The 19,716-nt window shown below is 42.3% G+C and overlaps 1 protein-coding gene across 6 annotated transcripts in view; it reads right to left on the bottom strand.

Moving 5' to 3' along the window:
* LOC124619882 overlaps nt 1–19,716 on the bottom strand; it is a 67,765-nt gene that overhangs the window by 39,496 nt on the left and 8,553 nt on the right. For 5 of the 6 annotated variants that reach the window (XR_006980157.1, XM_047146509.1, XM_047146506.1 and 2 more), the window contains exons 2-4: nt 15,077–15,396; nt 5,632–5,817; nt 34–213 (exon numbers count right to left, since the gene is read on the bottom strand). Coding sequence is in view for 5 of the 6 variants with exons in the window: in XM_047146509.1 (XP_047002465.1) it covers nt 34–213; nt 5,632–5,817; nt 15,077–15,396 (686 nt within the window). In the remaining variant the exon portion in view is untranslated. The remainder of the gene's footprint in view (nt 1–33; nt 214–5,631; nt 5,818–15,076; nt 15,397–19,716) is intronic. The other variant, XM_047146507.1, reaches the window with a different exon arrangement.

Raw genomic sequence — 19,716 nt, 5'->3', positions numbered from 1 at the left:
GCACTACACTGCAAAGCCAGCAACATCACTTACATTTCAAGATGTTCTAGACGGTCGATCTCCGAGAAGGCAGCAGGCGACAGCTTCGTAGCGTGAGTGACGGAGAGCTGCCGCAAACCGGGACATCCGTGGCTGATGGCAATTACTGTGTTATCTTCCACACCGTATCCGTGTGGTAGATCCAGCACTTTCAGTTGTGGCAGTCCTCTATTCCTTAAAAATACAATCGAGTACATAGTTTATGTTGTGTCACATTATTTTGTCTTTATAATGGGGGGAAAAAATCAGAAACAGCAACCTGACACATTCTGCTTACAATGACAGAACACACCCTGCTCACCAATTTTGATAACTTCAGGACGCTGATCAGTTGCCACAGCAAAGTAACTCTCACGAAAGGATAGGGTCACAACACTACATTTTTTGGAAACATCCACATCAAATGAACCGAGGCGCTATCTGATTTGCACCAAGTACAATTTTAGAACACTAAAAAATAGGGAAATTGTAACTATATTAATTTTCCAGGTATCAAAATTCTAATTTAAATTTGTTTCATATATGTTCGACTGATCACGGACAGTGGGGACTCGCGGATATCGAGGTGATCATTATATAGTATGGGAAAATAAAACTGGCCATAACACGAGAGTAGAGCAACATTGGCAACCTCGATTTGAGCAATAGAGAACCACGGGTCAGAAATGCACCGTCGGGAAGCTCCCGCTGTAGAACAGCAGCCGGTCAGCTGCGAGGATGTGTCTAGTTGTGTAATTTTGTCAGAATCGGTGCTACTGAAGTTGTTAGAATATAAGTTAATTCAGGTTATCTCTACATGACAAAAAAACAAACATGTAGCCTATACATTTCAGTATTAACAACACTGGATCTTACAGTACCTCATGTCAACTATCTACATGCAGTCCTGTTTCTCCAGTACCAATTAGTATCTTATTATTGACATTACAGTACTATTAGCATAATTGGATTTAACAGTCTACCATTAAACAGTAAACATAACAGAAAATTCGTGTGTCAGGTAACTAGCCGTGGATATGTATTTAAAGTTTTACCAAGTTTGACAGACCAGCTGATACTATCATCTGCAGCTAATTTAAGTAGTAACTGTGCTCAGAGCACACACTTTTCCGTGCTCTCGTCACCGATCAGCTGTAGCTCCACAACGGTGCAGTTATGACCTACAGTTATTCAGAAAATGTTTGTCAATTCTGTGTCCTCTTCTGTGGTCTGAATCGATCAGTCTGGTTGTTGTTCTCTGTCTTTCATATGACCAAACAACTCAGTCATTTATGTCATACAACTGAGTCTGTGAAAATAAAAGTTTCTTAAAATATGTACAGCTGTGGTATGTGTCACGCCAAAGTTTCACCCGTTACCACAGATGTGCCTCGAGATAAAGGCCTCACTGACTGTGGCTGACTGGTACGAGACCTGTGTTCATATTATTTGTTTACTTTGATCCTCAGTCCAGATTCTGCTTTCTGTACGCTTTCTGTTTTTTATTGGCAACAAAGTGTTTTACAATTCCTATTGCTGTCTTCTAGGACTTGGAGAGGGGACTTAGTATACAAGTTTTTAATAATGAACCCGCACCTCTTGAGATGTAAAATAAGTTTGAAGATTAGAACACTTTTGAATCCACCACTTCCCAGTGCGCGCACCTATTGAGAGGAATGTGCCGTTCTCACACGCTGTTGTAATTATGACATCACGTACTATTTTCCTCTGACTCCAACAATGGCTGCAAGTACGTTCACTGGTCAGTACGTTCACAACTGCAGCGATCTGTGGTGTTTCACAGACCGGCCAAACTCTCTACTTTGAAGAGAATGTCCTTCACCACGTAGAATGGAACACTAAGACGAATATTCTAAACACTGACTGTATCGTGTGCTCCTACAGCACGCGAGTCGGAGCTCATTACCTCCACTGTGTGCGTGTCTGCACACAGTGAAGTGGAAGATATGAAAGTGATCCAACCTTCAAACTTATTTTACATCCAAATGGTAAATTTGCAGACATGGGTTCCTCATCAGATTTGTTCTGCCAAGTCACCTGCACAACCCTTAGGAACCTGCAACAGGAATTGTGAAAATCTTTCTTTAAGCGTTTTTTGGAAACGTGAATATGAAAAACAAAAATTGTCACACACACACACACACACACACACACACACTCTCTCTCTCTCTCTCTCTCTCTCTCTCTCTCTCTCTCTGTGTGTGTGTCTCTGTGTCTCTCTCTCTGTGTGTGTGTGTGTGTGTGTGTGTGTGTGTGTGTGTGTGTGTGTGTGTCCCCTCTAACTTGCCAAAGGGTTTCTTCTGAAAAACTCTACACTTCTGCTATCTAGTGCAGTGAGAGGCTTCCTTTACTTCATAATATTTACATTAGAACTGCCAGATCTTTGGCTGGTTGATTTGAAGCCACCAAATTTGTGAGTAACCCTGACAGCTGAGAGACCTAACCCCTGCTGGCTCAGTACATGTTTTCAGTAACAAACAGCACACCATACTGTACATATGCAAGGGTAAGATGACCCCAATTTTAAGACGAGCCCCCTTTTATTTGACTGGCTTCTTAAGAAAAATTAATTTTTAACATATTCTTGACCAATCAAAATTACAAACTGTTTTATTGACAAAGTATTTGCCTAAAGAGTTAACATTATACCTGTTCTAAATTTATGCCATTTTAATTGAATTAACTGTGAGTTGTTCTGATGTGATGACCTCAGAATATGGCTGTTTTCATCCAAATACGTGTAGGATTTTGCTTTTGTACAGGTGTGACAATTTTGCGGTGTCTCTCACTTCCAAACACATAATCTGCTCACTGCTCTCTCATTAGCTACATAGAACTGACAGCTGACACATATCCTTTCACACCCGTCATACATCACAGTGAACATCGATAACACTACAGCGGGAAACACACAACTACGCCACTGGCCCCTATGTAGACTAACTGTCTGCTGCAGAAGTTAATACTACTATTGTGTGTTTGTCCAGTTTTAAAGTCAATTCAGTTCTGAATACATGTGCATTCAGGCAAACTGCAGTTTAAACATGGAAGATGTACAAAAAGAGACAGAGTATGTGGTACAGATTACCACTGTTGGCATATCAGGTATCTTATGTGACCTCAGTAAGGCATTTGCTATGGTGAACCATACGCAGCTGCCCCTCAAATTAGCTTCTTATGGTGTCCATGAAAAATCTTTAAATTAGTTCAAGTCATATCTCAAAAATAGGAAACAGAGGGTAGTTATACAACATAAGGGCAAGAAAGCTTGCTCTAGTTGGAAGGAAATACATGCAGGTGTACCCCAGGGGTCCATACAAGGCCCATTACTATATAAATGACACACCAGGTAAGGTAACTTCAGATACGATTCTGTATGCAGATGACTCAACAGCAGTAGTCTGCTGTAAAAACACTGAAGAATTAGCACAGAAAACAAAACAGACTGATCATGTGGATTGCTTACTGAAGCAGTTAAATAGTTTTGTTTATGCAATGAGGGTTCCGAATAAAGTAACTGACTTAGCTGTTAGGAAAATTGTGTATCATACATATTTTATATCAGTTGTAAGGTATGGCATAATTTTTTGGGGAGTTGAAAAGGAAGCCACCCAAGAGTGTTCAAGCTACAGAAAAAAAAATTATCAGAGCTATGACTGGAACAAACCTTTATTTGCAAGCCTTGACTTTCTGACCATTCCTTCCATGTTTATATATGAAACACTTCTCTGAGTTAAGAAACCCACATCTTTTTGAGGGAAATTCATTTACACATACTTATCCAACAAAACACAAACAAGATTACATGTTACATTGCCATAGACAACCATTATCTGAAAATACTGCATATTACATGGCTTTGAAGCTTAGCAAATAAAATCCATTCAAAGATGAAGGACTGTAAGCTAGAATCTACCTGTGCAAACATTGAAAATATTTAAAAAGCCAACTGCTACTACAGTGTGGATGATTTTATAAACAGAGACAAGTAGGAGATAACATATCTGTTTTGTTTTCCTGTTTTTTCTACATTACGTTCTATGTGTATGCTTATGTTCCCTTTTACTGGAGGTATATGTTCTTTTTAAATGTGTCGATACTTGTAAACTATCATGAGAACTATGTATCTAAATATGTAGATGTAAACACATATATTACATTTATGGAAATATGTGGTCCTTGAGGTATGTCCATATTTATAAACTACAGAAACAAACATGAAAAATACTTCCATATGCATTATTTTAATGTATCTTGTTTTAGGTATCCTTAGGTAGGCACAGAATTATTCATTGATGAGTGACCAATATTTCAATCAAACGACTGTATATAACATGTCATGTGACAATAAAGATGTTGTGTTGGCTGAAGAGTCAACACCGTGTTACGAGAGGAGGCCAAAAGGCACGCATTTTAGCTCACGCAGGCTGGCATAAGGAGGGAAGAACTATATTGACGTGAGATCTGGAACATGACAAGGAATTAGAATTCAAAAAGCGGACATAATTAGTTTGATACTTAACTTTAATCCATTAATGATGAACATTGCTCTTGACGGTACATGATTCACAATATTATCTGTTCAGATTATAGTAACTGAATATGGCACCTTGCTAGGTCATAGCAAATGACGTAGCTGAAGCAGGTCCGACGTATACTAACGGACCGCAGCCGATTTAAAGGCTACCACCTAGCAAGTGTGGTGTCTGGTGGTGACACCACAAAAGATTCTCTTCTGTTCTATTCCCCTCCCCACACTCATCCTAGTTCCCTGCCAAGCTGTTCCCCCACCGAGCCTCGTATAGTGCTGCTCGAGACTGTGGAACGTGTACTACAATATCTTCAGAGTGCAAGTCAGATGTAACAACAATGACAACCACAACCGATACATAAATAAAGTTCACAATCATGATTCGGTCCAATTCTTTAACTATTGCTTACCCCACGATCTACTGACGTCTGTCAGTACTATCTCCTGATGAGTCTCGCCACTATAATTTACAGTCAACCTAATACGATTTATTTTGTTAATTAGAAATCTAATTCTGGATTAATTTTCCTCTCTTCTCATCTGAATGTCACCAAGTTCTAAAGCTGATTAAAAGTTGGTAATGTTTCACCCATTGTTCTAATACACGAACAGCAACTGAATTTCTCACTTGCAATGCACTTGATAAATCCTTCCAGTCTCTCATAATCAAATAAAATATTGATCTGGGGTCAGAATCGAGTAATGTTTTTTGAAGGACAACATTTTCGCTTTTGAATGTTATGTTTACTTAAAAATTAGTATTAATGTTTCTATCGGGAAACCTCGAGACTCTTTCGATGCAAATATCGTTTGCCCGGCCCTGCCCTTCTGAATTCTTCAAAATAAACCTGCACGTGACCTCAGCTAGCAAAGCTTCATCTGTAAATGTAGGATACCCTCTATATACTCTATTAAACAATGTTAAAATGTTAATCTCAGCAGCAATAGTTTAATCTGCCAATATTACTCGATCTCATATTTTCTGAATGGCAAATTTGGAAAAAAAACCTCATCTTATAATCAGGTAAATACAGCAGTTACCTACTTGATGGGTCACTTACGTAAAAGCCAGAGCAGCTGTTCCGGGCGGTATTCGATCGGGGACGGACATCCTGAGTTCCCGCAAGTGCTTCAAGCTTCCGACGGTAGTGAACGCCTCTCTGGCCGAGTTGCGGACTATGTCGTACTCATAAAGTTCCAGACGTTCCAAGCTGTCGGCATATACCGGCAGCAACGGTATGACGTGCCTTTCTAACAACAGAAATGGGGCTCGTGAAAATTATTCGTCTTCTGTCACATTTGAGGAGACCACACAAACGGCATACACTATATTCCAATTCCAAATTAAGGGTTCTTATTCTGCATTTGTAACATTTCTGTGTTCGACTGTCACCTTTACATCACTTGCCACTGAAATACGACATCATTACTATTACCACCACATTAATTTGCATCGAAAGTATACCTGTGAGGGACAGATTGCGTGGGTATACATCAGACATCGTGGTGAGTGTCAGGGCACTGGGTACTAGGCCTTCTGTTGGGTACAAAATAGTCTTTCCGCTCCCGGGATTGGAATGACTCCTTACCCTCTCCCTTAAAACCCAAATCCTTTCGTCTTTCCCTCTCCTTCCCTCTTTCCTGACGAGGCAACCGTTGGTTGCGAAAGCTAGAATTTTGTGTTTATGTTTGTGTGTCTATCGACATGCCAGCGCTTTCGTTTGGTAAGTCACATCATCTTTGTTTTTATATATATAGGTGCCTATCGATCTGCCAGCGCTTTCGTTCGGTAAGTCACACATCTTTGTTTTTAGATATATTTTTCTTTCCCTCTCCATCCCCCTTTCCTGATGAGGCAACAGTTTGTTGCGAAAGTTTGAATTTTGTGTGTGTGTTTGTTTTTTTGTGTGTCAGTGCTTTTGTTTGGTAAGTCTCATCATTCCACGTGGGAAAAATATATCTAAAAACAAAGATGATGTGACTTACCAAACAAAAGTGCTGGCAGGTCGATAGACACACAAACAAACACAAACATATACACTAAATTCAAGCTTTCGCAACCAACGGTTGCTTCGTCAGGAAAGAGGGAAGGAGAGGAAAAGACGAAAGGATGTGGGTTTTAAGGGAGAGGGTAAGGAGTCATTATAATCCCAGGAGCAGAAAGACTTACCTTAGGGGGAAAAAAGGACAGGTATACACTCGCACACACACACACACATATCCATCCGCATATACACAGACACAAGCAGACATTTGTAAAGGCAAAGAGTTTGGGCATAGATGTCAGTCGAGGCGGAAATACAGAGGCAAAGATGTTGTTGAAAGACAGGTCAGGTATGAGCAGCGGCAAATTGAAATTAGAAATTAGCGGAGATTGAGGACTGGCGGATAGTGAGAAGAGAGGATATGCTGAAGGGCAAGTTTCCATCTCCGGAGTTCTGACAGGTTGGTGTTAGTGGGAAGTATCCAGATAACCCGGACGGTGTAACACTGTGCCAAGATGTGCTGGCCGTGCACCAAGGCATGTTTAGCCACAGGGTGATCCTCATTACCAACAAACACTGTCTGCCTGTGTCCATTCATGCGAATGGACAGTTTGTTGCTGGTCATTCCCACATAGAAGGCTTCACAGTGTAGGCAGGTCAGTTGGTAAATCACGTGGGTGCTTTCACACGTGGCGCTGCCTTTGATCGTGTACACCTTCTGGATTACAGGACTGGAGTAGGTGGTGGTGGGAGGGTGCATGGGACAGGTTTTACACCGGGGGCGGTTACAAGGGTAGGAGCCAGAGGGTAGGGAAGGTGGTTTGGGGATTTCATAGGGATGAACTAAGAGGTTACGAAGGTTAGGTGGACGGCAGAAAGACACTCTTGGTGGAGTGGGGAGGATTTCATGAAGGATGGATCTCATTTCAGGGCAGGATTTGAGGAAGTCGTATCCCTGCTGGAGAGCCACATTCAGAGTCTGATCCAGTCCTGTCACAAGTGGGGCACTTTTGGGGTTCTTCTGTGGGAGATTCTGGGTTTGAGAGGATGAGGAAGTGGCTCTGGTTATTTGCTTCTGTACCAGGTTGGGAGGGTAGTTGCGGGATGCGAATGCTGTTTTCAGGTTGTTGGTGTAATGGTTTTCGGATTCCGGACTGGAGCAGATTTGTTTGCCATGAAGACCTAGGCTGTAGGGAAGGGACCGCTTGATGTGGAATGGGTGGCAGCTGTCATAATGGAGGTACTGTTGCTTGTTGGTGGGTTTGATGTGGACGGACGTGTGAAGCTGGCCATTGGACAGGTGGAGGTCAACGTCAAGGAAAGTGGCATGGGATTTAGAGTAGGACCAGGTGAATCTGATGGAACCAAAGGAGTTGAGGTTAAAGAGGAAATTCTGGAGTTCTTCTTCACTGTGAGTCCAGATCATAAAAATGTCATCAATAAATCTGTACCAAACTTTGGGTTGGCAGGCCTGGGTAACCAAGAAGGCTTCCTCTAAGCGACCCATGAATAGGTTGGCGTACGAGGGGGCCATCCTGGTACCCATGGCTGTTCCCTTTAATTGTTGGTATGTCTGGCCTTCGAAAGTGAAGAAGTTGTGGGTCAGGATGAAGCTGGCTAAGGTAATGAGGAAAGAGGTTTTAGGTAGGGTGGCAGGTGATCGGCGTGAAAGGAAGTGCTCCATCGCAGCGAGGCCCTGGACATGCGGAATATTTGTGTATAAGGAAGTGGCATCAGTGGTTACAAGGATGGTTTCCGGGGGTAACAGATTGGGTAGGGATTCCAGGCATTCGAGAAAGTGGTTGGTGTCTTTGATGAAGGATGGGAGACTGCATGTAATGGGTTGAAGGTGTTGATCTACGTAGGGGCTTGGTAACCAGCTACAATGGGACGGCCGGGATGATTGGGTTTGTGAATTTTAGGAAGAAGGTAGAAGGTAGGGGTGCGGGGTGTTGGTGGGGTCAGGTGGTTGATGGAGTCAGGTGAAAGGTTTTGTAGGGGGCCTAAGGTTCTGAGGATTCGTTGAAGCTCCGCCTGGACATCAGGAATGGGATTACCTTGGCAAACTTTGTAAGTAGTGTTGTCTGAAAGCTGACGTAGTCCCTCAGCCACATACTCCCGACGATCAAGTACCTCAGTCGTGGAACCCTTGTCCGCCGGAAGAATGGCGATGGATCGGTCAGCCTTCAGATCACAGATAGCCTGGGCTTCAGCAGTGGTGATGTTGGGAGTAGGATTAAGGTTTTTTAAGAAGGATTGAGAGGCAAGGCTGGAAGTCAGAAATTCCTGGAAGGTTTGGAGAGGGTGATTTTGAGGAAGAGGAGGTGGGTCCCGCTGTGACGGAGGACGGAACTGTTCCAGGCAGGGTTCAATTTGGATAGTGTCTTGGGGAGTTGGATCATTAGGAGTAGGATTAGGATCATTTTTCTTCGTGGCAAAGTGATATTTCCAGCAGAGAGTACAGGTGTAGGACAGTAAATCTTTGACGAGGGCTGTTTGGTTGAATCTGGGAGTGGGGCTGAAGGTGAGGCCTTTGGATAGGACAGGGGTTTCAGATTGGGAGAGAGGTTTGGAGGAAAGGTTAACTACTGAATTGGGGTGTTGTGGTTCCAGATTGTGTTGATTGAAATTTTGAGGTTTTGGAGGGAGTGGAGCTGGAAGTGGGAGATTGAGTAGATGGGAGAGACTGGGTTTGTGTGCAATGAGAGGAAGTTGAGGTTTGCTGGAAAGGTTGTGAAGGGTGAGTGAGTTGCCTTTCCGGAGGTGGGAAACCAGGAGATTGGATAGTTTTTTAAGGTGGAGGGTGGCATGCTGTTCCAATTTGCGGTTGGCCTGTAGGAGGATGCTCTGAACAGCCGGTGTGGATGTGGGAGAGGAAGGATTGAGGACTTTTATTAAGGATAGGAGTTGACGGGTGTGTTGATTGGCTGAGTGGGTGTGTAGCTGAAGGATTAGGTGGGTGAGGGCAATGGATTGTTCAGTTTGGAACTGGTATAGGGACTGATGGAAAGAAGGGTTGCAGCCAGAGATGGGAACTTTAAGTGTGAGGCCTTTGGGGGTGATGCCAAATGTCAGACAAGCCTGAGAAAATAAAATATGGGAGTGTAATCTGGCTAGGGCGAAGGCATGTTTGTGGAACAGCCATGGGTACCAGGATGGCCCCCTCGTACGCCAACCTATTCATGGGTCGCTTAGAGGAAGCCTTCTTGGTTACCCAGGCCTGCCAACCCAAAGTTTTCATGATCTGGACTCACAGTGAAGAAGAAATCCAGAATTTCCTCTTTAACCTCAACTCCTTTGGTTCCATCAGATTCACCTGGTCCTACTCTAAATCCCATGGCACTTTCCTTGACGTTGACCTCCACCTGTCCAATGGCCAGCTTCACATGTCTGTCCACATCAAACCCACCAACAAGCAACAGTACCTCCATTATGACAGCTGCCACCCATTCCACATCAGGCGGTCCCTTCCCTACAGCCTAGGTCTTCATGGCAAACAAATCTGCTCCAGTACGGAATCCGTGAACCATTACACCAACAACCTGAAAACAGCTTTCGCATCCCGTAACTACCCTCCCAACCTGGTACAGAAGCAAATAACCAGAGCCACTTCCTCATCTCCTCAAACCCAGAACCTCCCACAGAAGAACCACAAAAGTGCCCCACTTGTGACAGGATACTTTCCGGGACTGGATCAGATTCTGAATGTGGCTCTCCAGCAGGGATACGACTTCCTCAAATCCTGCCCTGAAATGAGATCCATCCTTCATGAAATCCTCCCCACTCCACCAAGAGTGTCTTTCTGCCGTCCACCTAACCTTCGTAACCTCTTAGTTCATCCCTATGAAATCCCCAAACCACCTTCCCTACCCTCTGGCTCCTACCCTTGTAACCGCCCCCGGTGTAAAACCTGTCCCATGCACCCTCCCACCACCACCTACTCCAGTCCTGTAATCCGGAAGGTGTACACGATCAAAGGCAGCACCACGTGTGAAAGCACCCACGTGATTTACCAACTGACCTGCCTACACTGTGAAGCCTTCTATGTGGGAATGACCCGCAACAAACTGTCCATTCGCATGAATGGACACAGGCAGACAGTGTTTGTTGGTAATGAGGATCATCCTGTGGCTAAACATGCCTTGGTGCACGGCCAGCACATCTTGGCACAGTGTTACACCGCCTGGGTTATCTGGATACTTCCCACTAACACCAACCTGTCAGAACTCCGGATATGGGAACTTGCCCTTCAGCATATCCTCTCTTCTCACTATCCGCCAGGCCTCAATCTCCGCTAATTTCTAATTTCAATTTGCCGCCGCTCATACCTCACCTGTCTTTCAACAATGTCTTTGCCTCTGTACTTCCGCCTCGACTGACATCTCTGCCCAAACTCTTTGCCTTTACAAATGTCTGCTTGTGTCTGTGTATATGCGGATGGATATGTGTGTTTGTGCGCGCGAGTGTATACCTGTCCTTTTTTCCCCCTAAGGTAAGTCTTTCCGCTCCCAGGATTGGAATGACTCCTTACCCTCTCCCTTAAAACCCACATCCTTTCGTCTTTCCCTCTCCTTCCCTCTTTCCTGATGAGGCAACAGTTTGTTGCAAAAGCTTGAATTTTGTGTGTATGTTTGTGTGTGTGTCGACCCGCCAGCACTTTCATTTGGTAAGTCTCATCATCTTTGTTTTTATATATATATATAAAATAGAGGGAAACATTCCACGTGGGAAAAATATATCTAAAAACAAAGATGACGAGACTTACCAAACGAAAGCGCTAGCACGTCGATAGACACACAAACAAACACAAACATACACACTAAATTCAAGCTTTCGCAACCAACGGTTGCTTCGTCAGGAAAGAGGGAAGGAGAGGGAAAGACGAAAGAATGTCTCATTTGTGCTGAGCTACTACCATAGGAGTTTTGCTCTCCCAAAATCTAAATCTAGCTCTATGCCAATTAACTGTACCAGAAAGATGAAAAGTGGGTTCATACAAAAAATATAATAGCTCAGAAAAAATGTGCACCTCCATTTCTTCTAGAATTCCTGTGCAAAATTCTTACCTTTTGGTGTGGTCATCAGATGCAATGCTTGCAACAATTCCAGTGTGTATGATTTCTGATGCAGTCAGTTTCCGAACTCACCATATCTCGAGTTGAAAGGTTTTAAGTTTATTGTTCACTCGTGTCACGGATTTTCTAGGGCGCCTTTTGTAAGTTGCACAGATACCTTTGACATCTTCACTCTATGTGCAAGGATGACACTCACTTTTCCATTTGCAGATGCACCAATTTTCTGTGATTTTCAGTGGCACTCGTACATTTGTTTACTGGCAGGCAGCTCTCTGTCAAATTGTTATCAAAATACACATTTCACACTAACAGTGGACTCCGATTTTGCTAATTGCAGCACAGAAAACAAATGCCTCCGTGGTGTGTCCATTTTCTCACGAATGAGCAACAGCATCACTGCACCTTTAATTGAACTTCTATGTCAACTGCTCAAAAGTTTCCACTTTTCTCTGTCTGGAGTTGCATTTCTATCCTTTATAGTATGTAAAAGATTAATCCCAGAAATATGCCACTCCTCTTTGAATAACCCTGTATTTTGGCAAGTGTAGTCCTTTAAAATGACTGTCGTGTATGAGGCACAGACTGACAAGCCACAGTGGAAGAGATGCGCCGCACTAGCTCCGAATACGAGTAGGTGCGCGATCGAATGCCGGGCACTCGCGGACAGGCGATACCGAGAGGATAACCTAGGCACGTAAAGCGCCGACCCAACTGATTTTTGTAGTTCAGTTAGGCCCTGATCAGTTTGTGAGTTCACCACTATGCAACTTTACAAATCTTAATCTGAGAATGCAGCATTTGCAGTGAACTTTGTGTTTCAGTGTGAAGCTCGTATCTCTGCCTCAAATCTGTTCCTCACTACAGGATAATAACCAATACCAAGCGTCATTGCTTCTGCTGCTGCTGCTGCTTCTACTACTACTACTACTACTACTACTACTACTACTACCACTATTATTATACAGTTATATCACAACCATCATCGTGTATCGGTATTTATCTACATAATTTAATTACATTTTTGTGAGTTCAATGTATCATTACAAGATATGAAATATGCACTTGTGCTGACATGAATGCATGAACAAAAGGTGTTTATGGTTTTCTTCTCTTCCCCCCCCCCCCCCCCCCTCTCTCTCTCTCTCTCTCGCCTAAGTGTGAGGTTTACTTTGTTCAGATACTGTTGCCCCATGTGTCAGCGTTATCAACCATCACTGCAAATACATGTGCTCACTGAACACTATCTACAGAAAATTCTATACTGTATTTTTTTTAAATTTTGAGTGCATATTCCACAGGGAGTTATTTTTGTGTGTGCATAACAATGAAACAATGACAGTCCAGGCCACAGTGGTTCCTGATAATGGTTAATTGTGGACAACAGTTAATGTATCACAGGTAAAGGGACTCTGAAGTGTGTAACTGAACTGTAGTATACTGAATTTTTACATCCAAGTGCTGGGACCAGCTCTTGACATACAGTTAAACCCCTGCTTACACTTTTCAGTGGAATGACACACACACACACACACACACACACACACACACACACAAAGTGTAAGTTGCAGGAAATTGCAAAATACAGGAAAGCATTGGAAACAAACCAAGTAAAAAATGAATAAATTTATCTTACTGTCATTCTCTTTATATTGTTCAAAATCAGAAATTATAACAATCTAAATTTTGCCTATTTAAAAAAACTGAAATAATTGTTTTTGCTTCTTTCTAACAGCAATTTGTTGTATTCTTTTGTTAAACCACATTAAAAGAGCATTTTAATTCTACTGTCAAACTTATTACCGGTAATCATTATAAACCTATGGTAAATAAAACTTGTAACACAATATTGGTTGAAACATTAATGTTGGGAGTCTTTAATAAATGGAGAACAACAGACACAAAATCATACAGCTTGTTGTCGACAAGCAGATCACACGGTTCAGGAACATCCTGGGCGAGGAAGAGGACGGAAATTGCAACATTATGGAGCATCTCGAGGAGGAATATTTACATCTGACACTAAGTCGTACCGACATAAGACTGCGTGCCTCGTACGGATTCATGTATTTTACACTGAAGTAACAATAATTCGTGAAAGCTCGTTATAGAGTGATGTCTTGTTTGTATAAATGACTGAAATTAAATCAAAGCTGTGGTAATACAAGACAATGAGCAGAAGGAAGGCTGCTACTACAGTCAATACTGTCAGGTCACGATCATCATTCGGGAAGTGCCTCAGCGTGCTTTCCCACCCTTCCAAACACTGCGTACCTATAAACAGGTGGCTGTGGCCAAACATGCTGACAATGAAAATCTCACTTACTATGCTAACGCTGTCTGACACGATTATTAACTTTGTGTATAGTCTCCATTTTCTGCTTTGTTCCGAGGTTGACTTTGAGTAGGAATACAATGCACTTTTTGCAGATATCTGCACAAAAAACAAAGTCAAATGTTGTGATAATGTCAAAGAAAACTTAAAGGTGCGGGAAATGTCGTAACACGGAATCAGTGACGACAGGAAAGTACTGAATTCAGAGAATGTGACTCCTGATTGTAATGACAAAAATGAATATAAAAAGCAAGAAAATGTAAAATGTGAGAATGTAAACACAGTGGTTTACTGTATTTATTTTTGGGAGTTTAGCATGACATTCACACGGTCACACTTTCATATGCGAGCTGCAGTAGAAAGCCATTTTTGCCAAACGTTTCACAATAAAATTACATAGTACCAAAACATATGTTCCACTACAAGCTTGCACAGTAGCATGCACAGTCCCCTCACATACGAGTTGCCAAGTTTCTCATACTGTTGCTACTGCGCAGCAAAAAGTAGAAGAGAAGTAAAAGATGACAGAATATTGCTGATGTAAATGGGAAAGTAATGGGCCCAGAATTGTGCCCTGAGGGATAAACATTTCAAAAACTTCCTCTTCCACAGGCTGTGCATACGCAATCAATCGACAGTGGCATATGTTAAATTATAAGTCCCCATTCTGAAATGACACAGTCTACCCATTAATTTCACTACGAAGCCCCATCTACAGACTAATGTGAAAAAAACTGAGAAACCCAAAATGTGCAATTGAGACAGGTCTGCCGGGTACTACCGAATCACACAGAACTGAACTGGGCACAACTGTTAAATACAGCGGCACTATTAGCTACGAGTGAAAGTAATTACGTAATAAACGTGACAGAAGATGTTTGAAGACATAGATATGTTTACTGAACTAGACCTAGCTTAAAAGCACTGTAACAATAATTAGATGTCTCCTTAACATTTTGTATCTCATGTCCCTATGTATACATAACGGTGAAATATGCCAAATGTCTTTTACACAGTGTGAAAAATACCGAACATACGAGAACAGTATTCGTCGAGCAAAAGTTGGCTCGAGTAAAAGTTAGACATTCGTACGAGGAGAGATAATAGTACTCACCTCGTTCCACCCACCGACCACTTTATTCGTAAGCACTTTAGGGTGTTCTTCTTGGCATTCAGAAAGTACTTCAGATCATCCGTATCGACAGACATACGTCCGAAGTCAATCTCGACCAGTCGGGGGCACCCGTCACCCAAAGGTCTCAGCACACAAGGACGCAGGACGCAAGTCGTCCCCACGTATCTCTCTTGCAGACACAGCACACGGAGGTGCTGCAGACGCGACACCGCCTCTGAAAATTTCTCGGTCTTCAGTAGCTCATCGGGTGCCGTCAGCACGTGTATCCCGGAGCACTGCTCGACCGAGTTCTTCACCGTCTGCAACCGCACACTTCCTGTAGTACAGTAACACTTCTGAGCTAAGGAGTGGGATACACTGAAACAAAAGAAGCACTATTAATGGTCGTTCAAACAGATGCTTTCTGCCTCTTCTGAAGCACCTGACCAATTTCCAGCAACAGAAGTTGCACAGCAGCTAAACAGACGGCCACAGAGGAAGTCAGTAACTGCGGTGAACGAGAGGAAAGCACCCGCACCGTCCACGCTCACCAAACTGACTTCCTATCAGCTAACAGGTGTCCTCCCTTCTGATGACTCCCGAGTCAGTTCGTATTGTCGATGTCACAGCTGCTCGCACCACCGTGTGTCTTTTTTGATCCCAGGAAACACTCTGAATGGCCTACATTTCAGAACAACTGAACTCTACTCTTCTTCCTTGTTGTTAATTGACTATGTGCCACCCCAGTAATCATATATACATTGAGACAAAGTAGTTACTGGGCAAAAGCTCAATGGATCAGAATGGAAATACATTAGTGGAGTTTCCTCAGTTCAGAAGGAGTTTTTCAGTAAAAAATGCTTACTACCCAAAAGGTTCATTTAGGTCCATTATGGTTTATTTAATGTTTTTTTTTTTTTTTTTTTTTTTTTTTTTTGAGTTGTTTTAAGCTGTAATACGATACCAATGCAACACTTGACCAACATTATTTTATAAAACAAACTATCACATACAAAAACGGCATTAAATGTGTGATTACATATGAGTTAATGTGTTAATGTTCAGCATGTGAACAAGAAAAGGTTTAGTAAAGGTTTGAAATTATGTTTGAAGTGTGCTGAAAGTCAATGGCCATCCTATTCATCAAACACTGGAGGAGTATTATTCGGATAACTTTTTTCTGTTTTAAGCAAAATGCAGTCTTTCAAACGTCTCAGTGCTTACGATTAAATATCTCCCTGGATATCACAAGATATGTTTAATTCAGTTGACGAAAGGAGAAAATATAAAAATCCAGCAAATGAAGCAGTTGAAGGGAAGTACACACATCTAAAAAATGAGATTAACAAAAAATCCAAAATGGCTAAGCAGGAGTGGTTTGAAGACATAGGATACAGAAGTATATATAACCCAGTGAAAGATAGATACCACCTGAAGGAAAGTTAGAGAGACATTTTCAGAAAAGGAAAGCATCTGTACAAATAACAAGAGGCCAGATGGAAAACCAGTCCTAAGCAAGAAGGGAAAGGTGACTGGTGGAGGGAGTATGCAAAAGGTGTACACAAGGGAAATGAACTTGAAGGCAATATTATGGTAAAGTAAGAGGATACAGATGAAGACGAGATGGGAGATACGATACGATACTGCGAGAGTCGAAACGAGGCCCCTAGAATAGACAACATTCCCTCTGAACTAATGATATCCTGGTATGTAAGATATATGAGACAGGTAAAGTACCCTCAGACTTGAAGACGAATATCATAATTCCTATTCCAAAGAAATCAAATGCTGACAGGTCTGAATATTACCAAACTAACAGTTTCATAAGTTCTGGTTCCAAAATAATAGCACAAATTCTTTTCAGGTGAATCAAAAAACTGGTAGCACTCAACCTCGGGGAACATATTTTTGGATTTCAGAGAAATGTAGGGACACCCGAGGCAATACTGACCCTATGACTTACCTTAGAAGATAGATTAAGGAAAGGCAAGCTTACTCTTATAGATTTTGTAGGGTTGCAGACAGCTTTTGACAATGTTAAGCGGGATACATTCTTTAGTTCCGAAGGTAGCACATGTAACGTGTCAGGACCAAAAGGTTGTATACAACTTGTACAGACACCAGGTGGCAGTTACGAGTTGAGGGGCACGAAAAGGAAGGGAGTGAGACAGGGTTTTAGCCTATCCCCGATGTTATTCAGTCTCTACACTGAATGATCAGTAAACAAAACTACAGAAAAAATTGGAGTAGGAATTAAAGTTCAGAGAGAAGAAATAAAAACTTTGAGGCTTGCCGACGACATTGTAATTCTGTCAGGCAACAAAGAACTTGGAAGAGCAGTTGAACCGAGTGGGTAGTGTCTTATAAAGGGAAGATAGGATACAAAGTAAAACAAAGGTAATGGAATGTAGTCAAATTAAATCAGGGGATGCCGAGGGAATTAGATTCAGAAACGAGACACTAAAAGTAATAGATGAGTTTTGCTGATGAGGGCTTAAGTAGAAAGGATATAAACTGTAGACTGGTAATAGCAGGAACAGAGTTTTTTAAGAAGAGAAATTTGTTGACATGAAACATGGATATAAGTGTCAGGAAGTTGAAATGTGGTGCTACAGAAGATTGCCAAAGATTAGACGGATAGATCATATAATTAATGAAAAGGTACTGAACAGAACTGGGGAAACAAGAAATCTGTGGCATAACTTGACTAAAAGAGCTCAATGGTTGACAGGACACATTCTGAAAAATCAAGCAATTACCAGTTTATTACTGGAGGGAACTACTGGGGGTAAAATCATAATAAAATAAGAGAAAGCAGAGTTCACACAGAAAGATTTAGGTTTGTTACTCCTGCACGCTCTTCAAGAGTGGAACGGTAGAGTGGTAGCCTAAGTGTGGATCTATGAACTCTCTGCCAGGCACTTAATTGTGAATTGCAGAGTAATCGTGTAGATGTCAAAGGGACATACAGAGTGTACATAAAGTCCAGGAATACTTTCAATTATTTATTGTGCAAGAACTAAACATTGTACAGATGTCATACATATTGCATTTTGAAGAGAAACTATGAAAGTTTTTTGTACAAAAATTCGATGTGCAAACCACGAGTGGTTATCAAATTCTTGCCGTACCTGTCCCAGCACGGCATAGTCGACTGTGGCAGTCGCTTCCCGTATTCTCTCCCAGAGCTCTGCTACATCACGTGATAAAGGAGGTACATACACCAGGTCTTTAATGGTCCCCACACAAAAAAGTCACACGGAGTGAGATCTGGCGATCAGGGAGGCCATTTCGTGAAACAGCTGTCCCCTTCTGTAGCACGGCCGATCCATCGATGCGATAGCTCCGTGTTCGGGTACCCACGAACTTCACGACGAAAATGGGGTGGAGCCCCATCCTGCTGAAAGATGAACGGAAAGTGCGATTGCATTCGAGGCATCAGCCATCGCTGCAACATGTCCGGGTAGGAATGTCCAGTGACAGTGCTCTCGACCAGAAGAATCACCTGTACAGTTTTCGACATGACGAGGCACAAAAAAACACTTACCTTTGGGGAATCACGCTCAAATTCAATGCATTTGTGTGGATGCTTTGTAGCCCAGATTCGACAGTTACGCCTGTTCACTTTCCCATCAGTGTGAAAAGTAGCTTCACCGCTAAAAATTTAGCGATCAACAATGCCATCCGCATTCTCATTCAGTTGTTGCAACTGTGAACAAAACTCAAAATGCTCATCTTTGTTGTCGCCATTGAGCTTCTGCACTAACTCCAATTTGAACGGTTTCACAGACAGCTTCTGTCGCAGGACTTTCCGCAGTCATCGGAGCCATTTCGAGTTCACGGGATGCGTGACCTACCAATTTCTTTGGACTGCTTACGAATGTCCCTCGTATGTGCTCCACATTCACTTCACCCACACTGGGACATCCGCTCATCTTGCCGGGCACGAGAAATCCATCTTAATGAATTTGCTGTGCCAGCGGTAAATAGCCTTCCTTGTCGGTGGCTTCTTACTGTACTCGGTTCTAAACATCTGTCAAACAGCTGTAGCACACTCGTTTTTGTCGAACTCCGACACAAAGAAAGCTCACTCTGCACCTGAACTCACCACATTTGCGACTAGTGCCAACTATCGGCAAATTACCCAACTATGCTGTGGCGGTATATGTGAAAAAAACTTTCAGGTTTTCTCTTCAAAATTACATATGTATGATACCTGTACAATGTTTAGTTCTTGTGCAATAAATTATTTGAAGTGTTTTTGGGCTTTATGTACACCCTGTATATTGCAGTTATTTCGAAATGACGGAGCCTGCACAGGACAGAATAACTGTAGTGTGAAGAGCTGCATCAAACCAATCTTCAGACTGAAGACATCAACAACCATATCTCCTAATCTATCTGTGCTATGTGTGGATACTGTCTGCAAAACATGTTGAAAATAGAGTTAGTAGTGAAGAAGTAATAGAGTAATGCCTGATGTGGATGTTTCACTGCATGAACAGTGAAAATGTGATAAGTGATGAAATTTTTTCCTTTCATTATTTTGTGTGCGTGTGCGTGTGTGTGTGTGTGTGTGTGTGTGTGTAAGTATATAGTCTGGGTAATTTGTGTGCTGTGTGTTATGCAGCCTCAAGATG

The sequence above is a fragment of the Schistocerca americana genome, chromosome 6 (assembly GCF_021461395.2).
Source record: "Schistocerca americana isolate TAMUIC-IGC-003095 chromosome 6, iqSchAmer2.1, whole genome shotgun sequence".
NCBI lineage: Eukaryota > Metazoa > Arthropoda > Insecta > Orthoptera > Acrididae > Schistocerca > Schistocerca americana.
The sequence above is the reverse complement of the archived record's forward strand: the minus strand, read 5'-3'. Positions and strand labels throughout refer to the sequence as shown.